At 38.6% G+C, this 17,674-nt stretch overlaps 1 protein-coding gene across 7 annotated transcripts in view; it reads left to right on the forward strand.

Moving 5' to 3' along the window:
* astn1 (astrotactin 1) overlaps positions 1-17,674 on the forward strand; it is a 357,848-nt gene that overhangs the window by 130,892 nt on the left and 209,282 nt on the right. For all 7 annotated transcript variants that reach the window (XM_075483746.1, XM_075483748.1, XM_075483747.1 and 4 more), the window contains 2 exons: positions 3,224-3,361; positions 13,659-13,809. In XM_075483746.1, the coding sequence (XP_075339861.1) occupies positions 3,224-3,361; positions 13,659-13,809 (289 nt within the window). The remainder of the gene's footprint in view (positions 1-3,223; positions 3,362-13,658; positions 13,810-17,674) is intronic.

Raw genomic sequence — 17,674 nt, forward strand, 5'->3', positions numbered from 1 at the left:
GTGATGCAGTGAAGATATTCATCCTCATGAAAAATAGTCCTTTTGATGCAACGTGGTAAAAGCTTTTGGTTGCAGGAAGACAAGACACTGGTGTCACACTAAGGCTACATTTACACTGTCAGTTAAATGTTACCCAATTCTGATTTTTTTTGCTCTCATGTGACACAGATCGGATATGTTTTTTGACCATGTAAATAGGACAAGGACGCATGCATTCGGATATTTTGAGATCGGATACAGGCCTCCTTCATATGTGGAAATTTATCAGATACGAATCGGATATGTGACAATGCGACCGCCGTGTGAACAGGCAGATCGGATATTCTTACACATTGCGTTCCACACGTCATTAAATATGCGACGATCTGGGATCCAGACACTCCTCTGAACAGCTGAGGAGGCATTAATTGCAGCGTGTGCACAGGATGCAATAATGGCCCTTTTCCTCCTTCTCTGCCTTAAAATCCTGCCAATGTTGGGCGAACTTCTCATGTACCGCAACACTAGCATCACACCTATGTCAACGTCGTCCATTTGCCTCAGCAGTAGAGTTTGGTAAACACTTAAGTAGGCATGCGCGATGTTTCAGGTGATAGGCAAGTGTAATCGCGTTAATCAGATATGAGTCACATTATTAAAGTACGTGTAACCACGCGTTAAAAAAAAGCGTGTGGCAGCTTCTGCTGCTACAACTGTAAGATGTAACCATGGGTGCAGATCCCGGGGGGAACAGAGGGGACATGTCATGCCAATTTCTGAAAAACATGCATTCTCCCCCCCCAATAAAACATACCCTAAATTATTCAAAATTGAACAAATGTATTTTCAGACCTCACATTCTTCCCATTTTAGATTGACATCTATGAAGAAATGATTGAAATGGTGGAACAAATAAGTTGTATACGGGCAAAAAAAAAAATCTCTTTTATGTCCCCCCCAATCCTGACATCGGATCTGCACCCCTGGATGTAACGCCACTGTCATTAAAAACAAACCGCAGTCTGAGCCGTGCACAGGCGCAGCTACACACATGAATGTGTTACCATGCTTTAGAAAACACCCGCAGAAGCCGCCAGACATGTCAAGAGAAAAAGTGGTCTAATGTTACAGGAACCTAACAAAAATAAGACTGCATATCTTTATATGCTCACAAAAAAAAAAGAGTTTTTCTGTAATACAGTTTTCCTGATTTACATTTTTGGAAGATTCCAATGTGACATATGTGTGAAATCAATACATCCGTAATGTAATGCTCATTATTCTTATACATTTTGCAAGATAGCAGAGAACATTTTGAAAGGCTGCAAAATTCCAAGATTTTGGTGTGAAATATGCAAAAACTGACCAAACAGTAAGGTGGCTGACTGAGGCATCATCTGTGAGACAGAGATGGTAACGATAATGTTATAACTTGTGTGTGAACCTCTGATAAATAACATTACTTGAACAAACACGCTGCTGTTGTAATGTCATCACTAAAGTAAATGTGTGGAGTATAGAAACAGGTTTCATTGGTTTCATCACAGAAATCCATCACAGCTTCAATCTCCTCTGATTTACAGCTGTCACCACCAAGAAATGATCACAATCTTATTAACTCTTAATCACTCATGAATTTAAACCCGCATATCTGCAACTTTATTGACAAAGCTAAGCAAAGCAAACATGACAGAACAAGACAGATAGTTATTAAGTTATTTCTTACCAGTAGCAACAATGAAACTAACTGCATCCGTCTGTCATGTCCTGTTTTTCCTCTGCAGCAGTAAAATCTAATCTGGTGTTTATTCCTGTCCTCTGACCTGTTCATACACTTTGTCTTTTCTTCCTCACTTCCTCCCAAAGCATTATCTAGGGTCTCTTTACTGCATCTGCCTCTGAGGGTTTTTTTTTAACTTTATTTTTCATGACAACAATGTATTTTTTTCTCCATATTTATTTGTAATGGCAACAAATATGGGAATGTGTGACATAGTACCTTAAAGCAAAACTGTGTTGTCCTGGGTAGGAAGCCTAAGTTCTGAAGTGCACTCCAGAGCAGTTTCAGGCCCAGGAATGTGCTTAATCTAAGTTGGTGTACTTAAGAAAAGTTAGAAGCACATAGATTTAAGAATCTCAAACTCCTCTCGGTTTGCATTAAAGTTGCCATACCCCTTTGCACTAGTTGTTTTTATAGAAAAGTTTAGAATCAGGTTGCTCAGACTTCCAGGAAGGAATTCTATGAGCTAAATATTACAGCCCTAATCCTGATTAGTATTCATACTCTTCATTCTTTGAGTGATTTCATACTTCATTCTCTAAATTTTATATTAGATATCGCATCTTACCGTCCAAAAATGATGCCAATGCAGAACCAAGGTTTTAAGATCTGGAATGTCAAACTAACGTACAAAAAGGATGACTGAAAACAAACAAACAAAAAAAGAGAATTGCTCCTGGATCATTCTTTTGTCAACGTCTCTTAAGTTCCTCAACTTAAAGGCAGTGCAAAACTAAATCCTTTGACATCCCAAACGTAAGTTAAACCTTTCTTGAGGTTTGTAGAAACCGCAGGTATCAGTCTTCACTTACAGATGCTTTGTCAGGTTAAGCAGGGTTGTGAAAGGCAGCATTAAACACAGACATCATCTTTTCATTACCTGAAGCAGAAAGCAAATGAGAAGTTCTGTATAAACTAAATAAACAAAGCAATCTCTCACAGGATTTTCAAGAAACCCTGGTTTCCAAAGTTGAGCTATGTAATAATAAATAAAAAAAACTGTATGGTAAACATTGGTTTGGACACGGTTGGTCCCTCTGACTGTCCTCCTGAATTAGCCAATCACAAAATTGAGCTACATTGGTCCTTCGCTTTCTGACTCGTCTTTGGAGTCAGTTGGCCAACTCCCGTCAACACTTACTAACATCAACCCCAAATCAAAGAAAATGTGCATTTTCAAAAATACAAAAAATGAAGTTGACAACCCAAAAACATCTTACATAATGATCACCAGCATCACCTGCTATCACAGACATGTAAAATGTTTATATTATACACCTTTGATAGATTTAGTTGAATTCAATCAAGGGTGTATACTGTACATGTGAAATAATTCCAATGTCGTGTTTAATGTGTTCTCCTTGATGTCCCAACATATGTTCCACTGCATTGCACCTTTTAGTGTCTGTTATTCGTTTTTCACTTCAAAGCCCTCACCTTTTCCTTTTCCATGCCCTGATGCAGATTCACATACACTTTAGGAGAAGGGATGTGGCTTCCACTGAGTAAAAGCTTCGTCATCCCCCCTGCCGAGCTCGCCATCAACCCATCAGCTAAATGCAAAACGGACATGACAGTAATGGAGGACGCGGTCGACGTAAGGTGGGAGACATTTAATTGTACCGCTTTCCTTGAATGTAACTCTTGGAGACATGACAAATGAAGCTGCAACTAAAGAAATAAAAAGGCTTTAATTATGTATTAGGATCCTGCTGGCTGCTCCACCTGAGCAGGAAACATCTTCTCGTTGCTGCACCCCAGTATCGCCGGGATTTTCTGTCAACCCTGTTTTACTGTTTTCGATGAAGATTCTGAAAGTAGTTTACATATTTGAACATATCACATATATGTGTATATATATTTTCTCTTTGTTATCCATCAGAATTTAGCTGTCAATTCTGACTGTTCAGTATTCCAACACCATCAGCATTTGGTTTTTATTTACTATTGTTGCGGTGAAGCTTAATCATCCCTGTGAGCTTGATGCAGAGGTCTTAGTGGTCATGATTAACAGGGTAATAAAATTCTGAGCTGTAACACAAAATCAATTACATAGAAGCAGAGGTAAAAGAGTTTAGAAAAAATAATAATAAAAAGAGCAATAGTTGTTGATTCTGAGCCACAAGCAGTATTTCGATTGTTAAACGGTTCATAACTCCAAAGACAATCTGCTCTGTTAGCAAAGACTGTGTTTGTGTCTGGACTGCAGAGAGAGCTGCAGCTGAGCCAACACAAAGCTGCAGTGTTAAACTGGGCCCAGCAGACATCACTGATGCAACATGATCATTTAGCCATTTTGCTTTGCTAGCTCTGGGTGCATAACTTGGCACCATTTCCTTCAAAAACAAAACTTCTTCATAACACGACAGTGATTTTATGTGCCACAATAATTTTGACTTGAATGCAACACATATGAAACAGACAGTGGCAGAGTCCATTAATGTTCACAATACAATTTAGACTCAAGATAAACAAGTTAACATAATGGCCATGTCCTCTTGACCCACCCCCTCAAAATTACATCACATAACAACTGATGTGGCAGAAATGTGTCAGGGAGGAGGTAACAAACCCAGCTCAGTGGATTAGTATGGAGTATGTTGTGTGTTTCAGAGAAAGGTCTGTTTAAATCTGCCAGTATCCGTTCTAAAAACAATAGATTTGAGTGTTGTCGGTGTGCGCTGGTGTACAAAGGAAACGACAGACTTGTTCAAAGATGGTAAGTAATTATGAGATGTGAAGAAGCAGCTTCAGGAACACACAAACTGCAGTTTCATGCTTGATTAGCGTATTAGCATAAGAGTATTCTGAAATCATTTTGGTTTCAGCAGACGTATATAATCTTTTCATGACTTCATATGTTCAAATCTAAGTGACGAGCATAAGACATTATTAAGAAAGGCATTCAATATAAAATTCTCTCCCCAAAACAAATAAAAACTTTATAATCATCACAAAATGTTAAAGGACTCATGAAACATAAGATTAGATTGAAAAACATTGACATGAAATGAGAAATTTCATGAGCAAAGATGCCTGAAACCAAAGACAGAGAATTGCTGCATGTGCAATTTACACCAGGAATCAGTTAATGAATGTATGTGTGAAAGAATGAAAGTGAATTGTGCTGTAAAGTATAGACTGTCCATCAAGACTACAGAAGCAATATAAAAATGCAATTCAAGTGCATACACGAGCTGTCATTTCGTTCACAATAAATACCCAAAACAGCAGTGTTCCTTTTTTTTTTAGTAGAAGATCTGCTCTGCTACACCTAACTCCACTGGCTGCCTGTAAGTTGAAGATCGTGCATAACCACTTTGAGATCTATTGAGGACAGCTCATCAGCTGGTGGGCAACTACTTATCAGAAGCTGTCAAGTGGTCAAAGGCCAAATATATATGTATAGTGGGAGACAGAGAGCATCTCTCGAGTTCCTCACCTCACTGGATCTCAATCAACAACCTAGAAATAGCAATTGCCCCCAATAAGACTGCCAATGATGCTGTATGACAAAGGGCACGTTGGCTGTTTTGCTGTAGCAGAAGCAAAGATGCAGATTAGGTTGGGGACTGGTGATGATTCAGGACGGAATTCAGGCACAGCATTAGATTTAGTTTAATGCAGCTGTGTGGGGAAACACGAGCACGTGTGGCAATCAGTACATTTACATGCAGTTAATTGAGCTGCAGTGACAGCTCATTTTGGCCCGTTAATAGGACTTCACTCGAATCAAGTTCTGACTGATGTATATCTAACTTCCCAATGCTGGAGGCTGTATGAGAAAACATTCAAGACATCCTGCTGCTGCTAGCTCGTATCTCTCTGTGGGTGATGGTTGTACATTTAACTGTAGCCAACATCACTGAACAGACTTTACTTTAGTCAAATTATAATTTTTTTTAGATGACACTGCAGTTCCGGTGACCCCTCATACTTTCATAACACCACCTTATTCGACAGTGTAATCTTAATTTGAACTTTATTTTCTTTAAACAAGAGGACTGTTACTGTGATGCTGTGAAATGAAAAAACTACTTACTCGTCGAGCAGAACATTATAAACAGCTGACTTGGTAAACTCCATGTTTGACAGCTTAATGTTGTTGGACACAGGATTAGCTTAGGGACAAGAGGTAGATCATGGTGCTTAGTAGTGGGAATTGTCTTTTAGTGTTTACTGGAACATGCCCTCCGGACATGTTAGTGTGCACCACGGTGTCGGGTCCTGCTCCTATTTTCCAATGGTTGTTTGCTCTGTGAAAATGATGTTAGGTAAAATTAGTCTCTCATGAGTCTCGCATGAACATCCTCATCATTTTTCCTCATTAGTACATACTGTAGGCAGTGAAAGAGGGTATTTTTCTTCTTCTTTTTTTTTAACGAGTGCTTTAATCGCAATACCTTGTATGACTGAAATCTAAAACAATCCCGAGAGTACTATAACATAAAACTGATAACAAGAATTCATGCGTGGATTAATGTGCCTGTCAGTGCTTGATACCTTGAAATATGCACAAATGAGTGCACATTTTTTCTCTTGCTGATGATAAAAAGGGACGTGTAAGAGACTCTATAACCCTTTTGGCTTTTTTAATAAACAATCAGGATTATATGCTTGCGTGTCTCGTGTGGTCGACACAGCCATGTTGGAGAAGGAAGAACAATTTGTCTGACTGCAGCAGTTCCCTTGAATGATATGTTGAAAGTGGACAACATTAGATTTTTTTCTTTTTCGTGGCTTGTTAGCGTCACTGTGAATTACCAGAGTCTCTCCTTTTTTTTATTTCTTATTTCATTCAGTGTTTCGCATTGAAATTCTGTGTTCAGATTATGCAGCGTGAGTGGAGGCTTTTCTCTTTGAAAGAGACCGGAACTCTTCTGAATAAAGCAACAGAACAATCAAAAAGGAGAGGAGCCAAATGCTGGGCAGCAGGAGCACAGAAAAGTCAGAAATCCACAATTTCAAAAATAATTCTGAGATCTAACACCTGCAGTCACGGGGTGCGCCAAATGGACAAAAGGCAGACAAAAAAAGTAGAAAAAAAAATCTAATGTGAAGGCGAAACTTATTGAGTGTCAGGATCAGAGAACAGCACAAATCCAATAAATGGGCACAGAGGTCACACTGTGCCTGCTGAAGTAATGTTGAAACTGAGTAAAAATGCCTTGGTAATGCCTGAATAGTTAACTGTGGAGAGTATCAGTACAGAATGTGCAAATACTGTGTTGAGTTAGGAGAATTAAGTTAAACAAGAAATCCAACTTCAGTATTCAACAATGAAGCACAAAGGAAATCCACCACGGCCCGCATGTGTTTCTGTTTGGGAAAAAATGGAAGTTAATCTGATACTGTTACAAGAAAAAGATCAGACCGTGTCAGTTTTACCGCAAAATATACTGTTGTTCAAGAATGACCAACAAACACGAACAACCGATGCTGACTTCACATCATTTCATGGCTGTTTAAAGTAAAATATTGGACGACACCTACAATTTAGGTTTAGCCTGTCACGGCCCCTGTGATCCACAAACAAACTAAGAGATTCTGCGGTCATTCTTCTCTCCGTCTTGAATGCACGGCAGTATTTCAGTAGAAGTCTCTGCTATTTAGATAATACCAGTTTACAACACAAGTAATGATACCAATCCCTGTCCCCACAGTTCAGGTGTGGAAAGGTGTAACCAAGCAAACTGTGTCGTCAACCCAGCAGCACCTGCGATCCACTTCTTCTGCATCTCAGCATAAGTTCAGCTTCAAATCAGGATCTAATGCATAAATCTCCTGGCAGCCTGGAGACTCTGAACAGTTTTAACAGTTTAACACTGCAACTAAACTACAATATTTAGTCTTTTCAAATATTTTTGGCATATTTTCTGTATTTATAAACTAATCTAGGAATGTCTGCACATGGACGTCACATCAACGTTGTTGAGACCACAGATGCTGAGGTTATTAGGCTGATAGTGGTGGCAGAGGGGTTGATATCAATATCAGTAATCTAAGCTAAATAGATTTCAGTATAAGGGGTCAAGCATGAAATATATTGTGACAAAAGCACAGGCGATGGAAAGAGTGATGTATATGCAGTGTGCATTGTAAATGGCTTTCACACCTTTTTTCCAAACAGTTGTTTGTTTGTAACTTCGGGGCTGATTCATCTGTGTGCACAAATTGAATGTTCCGATCAATTCAGCATATTGATCTTTGTGACATAAAGAAAATAAGCAGAGTAAGGTGGTTTTCTGTATCTATTTTTTTTTTTTTTTTAAAGCGTCAATACCGTATATGCTCAATTTACAGAGGCGTACAAGGTGAGTGCGGGTAAAGTGATGTTCCCTGAGCCGTAACGAAGAACATATGTATGTCTCATAAGCTCACCCTCTGACTTTAGTAGGTGAAGCTCAGCACAGAATATGATTGACAGTTTGTGAATTGTGCAGTCAGAGGTCATGGATAGCGCTTAATGCTTTCTTTATCTTCAGGACTTACACTGGAACTAAACGAGAAAAAGTTAAATAAAAGGGAAAAACATGAACTGTTTTGAACTTGGTGATTCGCATCGTGAACCACTCAGTTAAAACACTTGACTGAGAGCTCGAGTCACTATAGGATGGGGGCATAACTTTATTTGATTAACTTGTCACTCACTGACGGTGATTCATTTTCAGACAAGTGATTTCTTTTTAAGCAATGTTAGAGCCATTTGACTGGTGTCATTATGCTGAACTAAGTCTCCCGTTGTGGTTGTCCATCAACTTGCTCTCTAAACACCAATCACATTGAAAAATAGACCAGAAGAGGCTTCATTATCAAGATAAAGTATATGTGTACTCGTACTCGTACTATATGAGTGCTTGTTGGTGGGCATACAACGCAAATGTGATGCAAATGACTTGTGAGCAGAGGAGTTGCAGGGACATATGTGTGCATCGGAGGCTCCAGCTGCGTGTGTTACTAATTAAAACTACTGCCTGAGACGCAGCTGGTTATAATCACTAATGTTCTCAGAACAGGAATGGGCAGAGACAGCTTCATATTTTCAGCCTGTGACTGACAGAAGCCATTGGTAATAAACTGATGCAAAACGCCTGCATAGTAAATTGATAGTTGCCTGTCAAAGAAAGGGCATTTGCAACAACACAGAGTAGACAGAGATCCGCTAACTTTGCTCCAGCAGCCATGTTCTCTCATGTTGTGTGAGAAGCGAACCCTTTATGTATCCCCTCCTACTTATAAATGAAATGCAGCTTTTCAAACGAATGACTCGAGAATGACATCTGCTCTGATGTGGAAACACTCATATGAGTTGTATTTCCCTTCTGCTGCTGGTAGAAGCCGTACTGGACAGTATTATGGGTCTTATTTAAGGTTATGGACAAACGGCCCGTGTGATCGATCGGAAGACTTGTGGAGAAAAGGGCTACATTTATGGAGTGCAAAGATAAATTCAAAGTACTGTATGGGTGTGAGTGTGTGAGCAAATGGGTGAAATACATTAGAATGTGGTTTGTGGAACCTAGATAAGATTGTAAGGTGCTATATAAGTGTGGACCAGTTTCTATTTTTTTTAAATAATAATAATAAGTAATGCTTGTCAAGATTACACATCAAACAAAGGCAATTATTTTCACTAAGTTTTAAATGAGAAGAATGTATAGAAAGTGATTCAATGTGTATTTGTATCATATTTTACTTTGAGGTGTCTAAATAATTCTAAAGTCAATATTCCTAAGCTCAAAGTTCTGAGGATACTACAGACAAACTTTTTGTTTTTGCAGGTTAAATTTATTTCTGTAAGCACCTATTTCTTTTTTTACGAACTGCTGTAATTTGACATATCAAATTAACTGGAAATGTTCTCGTTTTAGGCACACCTTTGCAGTGATTGTTCCCCCGACTATAAGTCTAAACACTTCAGTTTTAGCTGTTATTCCAACAGTTTATTTTCATTTGGCAGCTTTCTTCAAGCTGCTGTGTAAATATCTCATTTTCTTCTGATCTATGATCTGATGAGCGCTTTCCTCAGCTTTCCCCAGGGGCCACGAGGAAACATTGTTTCTTCCTTATTGAAGCATGCTGATTTACACTCCTTTTGATCCGCATTCCTCCGTGTTTGATCATCATTTGTAACAACCTTGCTCCTTGGTACACAGATAAATAGGTGTCATTGAGGTTGAAGTGATTGGAAGAATTATCTCCTTCAGGTTTGCATTTTGCCTTATTTTGGCATTACATTGAGATGATATTCAGAGCATGATTATAGTGATTTTGAACCCATGTATTTTTCCTTATATTCTATGAAAGGCGAGCTGATGTGATTGCAGTGAGTCCTTTTCTGGACATCTTCCATTTGAACATCAAACATATGTAGCAATTATCTTTAAGAATAACAATTACACATCATTGCAGGGCATAACTTGGCATTTAAGCTTTCCAATAGTCCAATAGTTTCTTATATTACTTGCTTTTGATGTTTACTTTTAACCCAACCTGGTGGCATGTCATTTACATTTATGGAATTTATTAATACACATAATTTCAGTACTATGGTGTGCCAGACATACTAATGTTTGAGGCCCTAGGGAATACGCTGTGGTGAGATGCATTAGCGCATCGAAATGCATGTCAGAATCAGAAGGTTGGAGAAGTTTAAAAATTGGAAGAATATTAATGTAAATTTTTGGAGACAGCCTCTGCAGAGCATAGAATATGCACATTTCTGTCAGAGGGTTACATTTCATCAGAAGCTGATTTGGCTCATGCTGCAACACTGTCTTGAAATATGCCCCCAAGTTGGAAGAAATTCCACTTCTTCTGGTATTTCAAGCAAGCCCTTTGAAACGATCCCTTTTGTCAGCGAAGGAACAAAAAAAGAAGAAAGAGAGAGAGACAATATAACATACAGTAAAGTCCTAAATCAGCTTAATTGATGTGTTGTTTTACTAATCCAAATACATGTTTTTTTTTGTTTTTTTGTAAGAAGCAAAACCTGGAGATTCAATTATATGCATCATATATCAAGATACGGTCACATGCTAAAACCAAATGTAAATGCAATATTTGTGTGTCAGGCCAGAATATTTCCATAAACTAAATTAAAAAGGTTGTGAGACCGTCATGGAATGTGCCAGATGCAATTATGTTCCCATGGTAATAAACCGTTAATTGGTTTTCTTCATTTGTTTTTTTTGATATTCTTTTGTCGCACTCTCCAGATGAGCATGAAATGTGTTGATCTTGGAATAGCAAAATGGCCAGTGTGAGGATCTGTTTTTCTAATGTGATCATATTTTATTTGAACGAATGCTGCTGTAGCCTCAGAATCAACATCCAAACTCTAACCCCCTTTTCCCCCTCTGGTAGGATATTCAATGGCAAATTGTCTTGCACACAGGATGTGGATGTGTACTGACTGCAACAAGAGTGCCACAGTAATTTAGCATTCACATTTTCTGTAAGTTTCATCATCTTCTGAGGCTTTGTTCAGTAGGCCCCCTCAGAATACATGACAACAAAGCAGTGGGCAATTATAATAGAGAAATTGGTTTGCAAGATAACATCAAGTTTACTTTGGGAGGGAAGAGAATCTGCTGTCTTTTCTAGCTGAAAATTAACAGATTTTCTTTTCTTTTTCCTCTTTTTTTTTTATATTGTGAGAGAGCTCATCATTTTCTCCAACAAAGCAAGGTTCAAAGCAGCACTATTAGTTCTAAGTTTTTATTTATAATGAGTGGCTCTATTCCTCCTCTTAAAGAGTCTACAATAATGTAGATGGATAAACTGGGGTCCGCTCGCTTTTGTTTATTACCACCAATCTCAAGTACTTTTAAGTGTTGTCCCTCTGTCTGATGATCCCTTGTTGACCTTGAACAAAAATGTACAGTAAGCAACAGCTCACAGCTAGGTTAGAGCGATGAATCCATTGCATGTTTTATCTCTAAATTCTACTACTTTGCATAGTAATTGGGCTTTGAAAAGTCGTAGCCTTTCTCATGGCGATTAGACAGAATGCTTAAAACATGCAGGTGGTAGTAATTCCAGAAAAATATCTTTTGTGCCACAAAATATCTTCCAAAGCAGAATGCTGAAACCCAGGAGCACACTTTCAGAGTGGCTCTTTCAAATGTTCGAATGGAATATGATATCGAAGGAATAATAACTTAGCAGTACTAATGGGAGCAAATTGCATATTCCTGACAGCAAGGCAATGCTAATCGGCTGCTAAATCATCTCCATTATCTCCATTGTTTTTAGAATTCTAACTTTACTGAGAGGGAAGGAAACTGGATGAATTAACAGTGTTGCACAGAAAACATTTTCACCTGCATACATTCATACTATGCAGACTGAAGAGACATCTATAGGCTGAACAAGAAAATACATTTTACATCTTACAACTTAAAACTCTTACATCTATTATTATGTGAATTTTAATTCAAAGAAACACATTATACCCTTTTTCATAAGTTCAAGATGATTTTCTGACCCTAATGAACCTTTAGCAGGTCAAAATCTCACAGAGCTACACTACAACACTTTCCTTTTAAACCATAAGTTTACATTTTTTTTCTCTTAGCAACTGAAATGAGGGCGTTGCGTGAGCAACTCAGCTCCGCTTTACTCCTCTCTTCACCATGGTGTGTCTCTAAGGGATTTTTTTCCTAAAAGAAGTTCCTTACTCAATTCCGATGAGTAATCAATGACATGTAAATGCCCACAATATAGCGTTCGCTTAAACCGCCATGAAATATTTCAGGTGTGAGTTGTTTTCAGTTTTTTCTAGTGGCCCTGTTCTGAGAAGCTTTTAGCTTTTGCTCACCCATCAGCAAAGCTTCTGATGATCCAAACAGAGAGCACTATGACTGCTGTCTACTGCAGGTAAGACAATGACTAGTCATGGATAAAGAAAAAAAACCTTTTAACATTAGGATCTGTCCTACTGCTTTGAGCTGCCATTCCCATGTAAATTTTGACACATTTGGGAGACCATATAGGAGACGTGTCGAAATTCACAATTGCAGTTCCTCTCTCAGATCTGCACGATCATCCCTGGGCTCTGCTGTTGATCAGTTTCTTTGATTTTTAGCAGACAATGTTAAGAAGTATTGCCGATATGGACTACTTATAACCTAGGTTTATGTTTCTAATGGCAGAGCATTCTGTTGCATTCAGTGACAAACTGATAGAAGTACAAATAGAAATGGCAAAACAAGATTAAAGAAGTCTTATTTCCTAACCAGGATGTAGAATATTAAACGAAGTACCGGAAAAGCAGAAAAAAAAATGGTCTTTTTTTTTCAGTGGAAGTCAACTATGAAATTACAGATTAGAATGTAAGTTAATTGCAAAGCAAAATGTGAGAACAAGAGGTTCATCTTCTTCATTCCAAGATACAGCAAACATGTGATTCAAATTTGGAGTTGGGCGCAGGTAAAGATGGTCATGCTGGATGATTCTCCTCTGCGCTGGCCTTGTGACACAGAAATGTTCTGCAAATCTGAACGGAAGTCATTTCAGACCCACAATTTTGAAAAAGCTTTTCTTAAGCTCTTTTCTTCTTTGTTGTGGTTTTTATTCCTTACTTATGATACAGGCAATTGATTTCTGCATCAGCAGTATTACTTAGTGATGTAAGTTTGGATGAGTACGTTTGTCAAAATGGAGGTCTTCATGAGATCTGTTACATTTTTTTTTACTCGATTTCAAACACAGCAATTTTGCTCCTGAAGTAAAAGCATGATGGAGTTAAGTGGAACTCAGGGGCTATCGAACATTCATAGTGCATTTTTTGATTGTGTAGCTTTAGGTGTTACAGATAATGATTCCAATGCCACTCAGCCATTCTGTGCACTTAACACCAACGCCCTTTTGCTTTCACTTCTCATTATCTTTGCAGAGAGGAGCTAATGATCAGTTCATCCTTTGACTCCTTGGAGGTTCTCCTGGACTCTTTTGGACCTGTCAGAGACTGCACCAAGGACAACGGAGGCTGCAGCCGCAACTTCCGCTGCATATCTGATCGAAAGCTTGATTCCACCGGATGTGTGGTGAGTCACCTTTCTCTCATAAAACTGTAACTAAAAAACTGCTGTATATAGGTCGGTAGCAGAAAAATGACCTTTACCAAACTTAAAAAAAATCCAATCCAAAGTATTACAGTATGATTAAAAAAAATAAATAAAAAAACCTTATGATATGCAGAATACAAGAGCACAGGATCACCTTTACCTCCAGCAGAGGAAAACTCTTGTGGACTCTTGAAATCACGCCCAAATGCACGACTACTTTACTTAAAGTTATAAAACTAAAAAAAGGGCTTTATGAATATTCTGTTGTGGTCATCAGTGTTGAAGTTGTGTACATGTATGAATATTCATGGTCATATATCTGCTGCAGGCCACAGTCACCCCCATCAAGGACACGCAGCAAACCTGCTCTCTCATGTTTCTGAGCAGACAGAAGCGTGACTCTCACATCCCTCTCAGACCGACACATTCATTACCTCCAGGTGGTGCTTAGCAACCAGGAAATATACCAGCCCGGTTTATTTTCTTCTCCATCTGCTGGGGAGTCCAACGATAACATTCTTGTTATTTTGAGAGTCTTAGTACCTTTTGCCAGTGTTTTGCTTCTCTACCCTACAATTTAATTTCTTTTCAAGTGCTTTGATACACTTGAGCAGAGCCTTTCAGGTGGTCTGGGAAGATGCTTTTTATGCATTGCAGTATACTTATCGCATGTAATGCATCTCAAGTGGAGAGGAACACCTTATGAGGTGATTTTTAATGGCACAATACGTCATTTATTGGTTAGTGCGAAGACAGGATTCCAAAACAACTGTTTATGTTGGCAGTAACATTTGCACAGATAAGTAAATTCTTCTTTTGGCAGCACTGGAATCAATAAATGTACCATGTTAAAGTACATTTATTGATGTCTCTCTTGGTCTTCTGACTTTAATTACAAAGGCTCAAAGACTGCTTAATTGAAGGTAGGAGCTGGATTTCAGACTAATTCTTCCCAGCCATGAAACGCAAGATGTAATATAAAATGAGGATATTCATTTCCTGCCCTTTTCAGATATGTCATCCCACTAAAGCTGTTACCTTTTAGCTGACATGCAAATTTTTTTTATTCTCGAAATTAAAAGGTGAAAAGGAGCAGTGAAAGTCTAAGCTTTTACAAGACTTTCTAAAGTAGATTTCAAACTCTTTCCATGCGACAGCGTTCCTAATGGTTCTGAGAATCACACCATGTAATAGTTCAGGTTGCCTTTGTTAGAATGGAATCACCAGAACTATTCTGCAGCAGACAATGTTCTTCCCATCATAACACAACGTGCACTGAATGAATGTGATCTTCATCAGTATTCATGTTTTTGAGTTCAATGAGGTGATGATATATTAGCCATGATGAGTAAATATCAATTATGAGTAGTTCAGCCTGCCGCTCACTCATAAGAAACACGAGCTGCACCACCCGTCATGACTTCACTTACTGTCACGGTAGTCTTACGGGGTAGTAACAGGGCAGTCAGCGCTGTCTCATCATTGTTACTTTTTTCGACGTCCCCCTGTGCTATATTGAGCAGAATCTGCATTCAGTGCATTGTTTTTTTTTTTTGTGTTGAGTATACAGAGATTACAGGCTAGATGCAGAACACAGCACAGGCAAGGCCAAGAGAGGGGCCAGAGCACTCAGCGAACTGTGGGGGGGTTGTTAGACTCTTATCCATGCCCACAGATGCCGCCGTCTGCATTACTAACAAACTTACAAAGATAATTACACTTATATGTGTTATAGACCCCCCCCCCCAGATATTAGACATTAACACAGAAATCGCAAATGTTTGAGCTCACCACAATAACCTGGTGATGTCAAGAAACCAAAGCTTGTGTTAATGGTAACAGGTTGCTATTGTCGTGATCTTGAGAAAACATTTGGCACATTTCCCAAGTAAACTGGATAAATTCACTCTCTCACAAAAACAAGCTTATCTTGAGATAACAGAGTCATCAACCTGTGATCTTGAGATAACGCCTTCAAAATAAATCACTTCAGGCAGGGCTGCTCTCAGCTTTTGTAAGAATCCCTCTCTGTTTCATATATGGCTTTTTTTTTTTATTCTATTTAGTTTTCTTTTTTCTTGAACACAAAGTCATTAAACTTTGGTTACATAAATTAAAAGATGAATGATATAAAACTGGTCATTAGCAGAGACACCTGCTGGAGATGTGGGAAGGAACAAATTAGCATATTTCTGTTTTCCCATGCATGGAACAAGAAGGAGGTAAGGGAAGTCATATCCTGGGTCAATTTAAAGGCACGACAGACTTGTTTTTCCTGGCAGAAACACAGTTTTTGGAGGATTTTTAATTGCCGGAGTAGAACTTTAAGAGATTTTAGTTTCAGAGATTTCAGAACTGAAAGCCTTTTTGGCTTCTTGCCATTCAGCAGCTACTTCAGTTATTTAAATAAACTCTAATAACAACTTTTAAGTAATACTTCATTTATTCTCAAGTGGATTGTGTAAGTATTGTTTTGCAATTGTCTTACCTGCATTAGCCAGCAAACAAATGAGTTTTAAAAAGGAGAGTGGAACTCTGATGTGAGAACTCAGCTAAAACGACACACAACAGGGCCACAGAAGAGCACTTTTTCAGCGTGTGAAACGACTTAAACCTCAAAACTTTCACAGCGACTTCAGTAAATGTCTTTATTGTGACTTTGACCTCAGACAGATATTTACTATTTTCTCAGTTGTGATCCATGTTGCTTTGCGTCCTTGAATGCATGGTAGTTTATCAACCTTTTGTGAGACAGTTAGTATAACTGAAAGCCCTGGAAAAGCACAACTACGTATTATGTTTTAAGTCTTTAAAAGAAATATCCAGCGGCAACATGTCCGACACGGCTCCTGACTGATCCTTTGCTCAGCCGCCGCGCATGCACCGAAGCAGAGCAACCCAGACAGTCTTCAGTTGAGAAAACAGTGACAAAGTCAATAACTGATGCAAAAGTAATGCAGTGTCCAATTTACCGAATCAGCATTTACTTGAATCGCTATGGAATTTTCGAGGTTGGAGTTATTTTGACACATGTCCTAAATTCACTCTACTGTGGACCCATTCTAAGAAACTCCAAACTGTGTTGCCCCGTTAGAATTTCTCCCCTAATTCTCCAAACAGAGTTTTCTGCCTAGTTCTGGTTCAGATAAGGCATCGGCTACTCACAAGTGCTTCAGACAACCCTGCTTTAGATAATTAAAGAAAAACTTAAAGTAAACCAAAGAGAACGCTTCAATCTTCTGAGCTTTTTCAAAGCTTAGTGTTGCAGTTTAGAAGGAAAAAAGGTCAAGAAAATCTCTGTTGTTTCCTGTAACTTTTTAAAACATCAAACTGTTGGTCAGGAAGAGACAATGTCCGGGCCAAACGAGTGCATTTTATCTAAAATGTACGACTGCTGCACTAGCACTGCCTTTCTGTGATATTCCAGTGTTGCTCAAGTGACTGTAGTTCAGTTATCAGTCGATGGAGCACCTTTCTTTTGTTAGCATTTGTTGTAATAGATAGAAGCTGGAACCTGTGTTACCTAAGGTTCATCCTGATACTGCTTTGTCCTAATATAATTTGATGTGACATATCAGTGAATCTGCATGCACGCCCCAGGTCTTAATGCGTCTGGAGAATTCTCTGAAAGGAAACCTTTAAGTTGCGACATTGCAACTTTGCACAGAAATATTGGGAGTGACATATCCGTCCAATTTTCATCCTACACCATGGATATTCTTAGCCCGGTCTAAGGGGCATCTAAATCTGTTTTGCTTAGTTGAGACTTTTCTTTTTAATGCTATTCCCTCCTGTAGAGAAGCACCAGAAACCTGCTGACATTTTCTTGTGACATCCTTCCTTA

The sequence above is a fragment of the Odontesthes bonariensis genome, chromosome 14, assembly GCF_027942865.1.
Source record: "Odontesthes bonariensis isolate fOdoBon6 chromosome 14, fOdoBon6.hap1, whole genome shotgun sequence".
In the NCBI taxonomy this organism is placed as follows: domain Eukaryota; kingdom Metazoa; phylum Chordata; class Actinopteri; order Atheriniformes; family Atherinopsidae; genus Odontesthes; species Odontesthes bonariensis.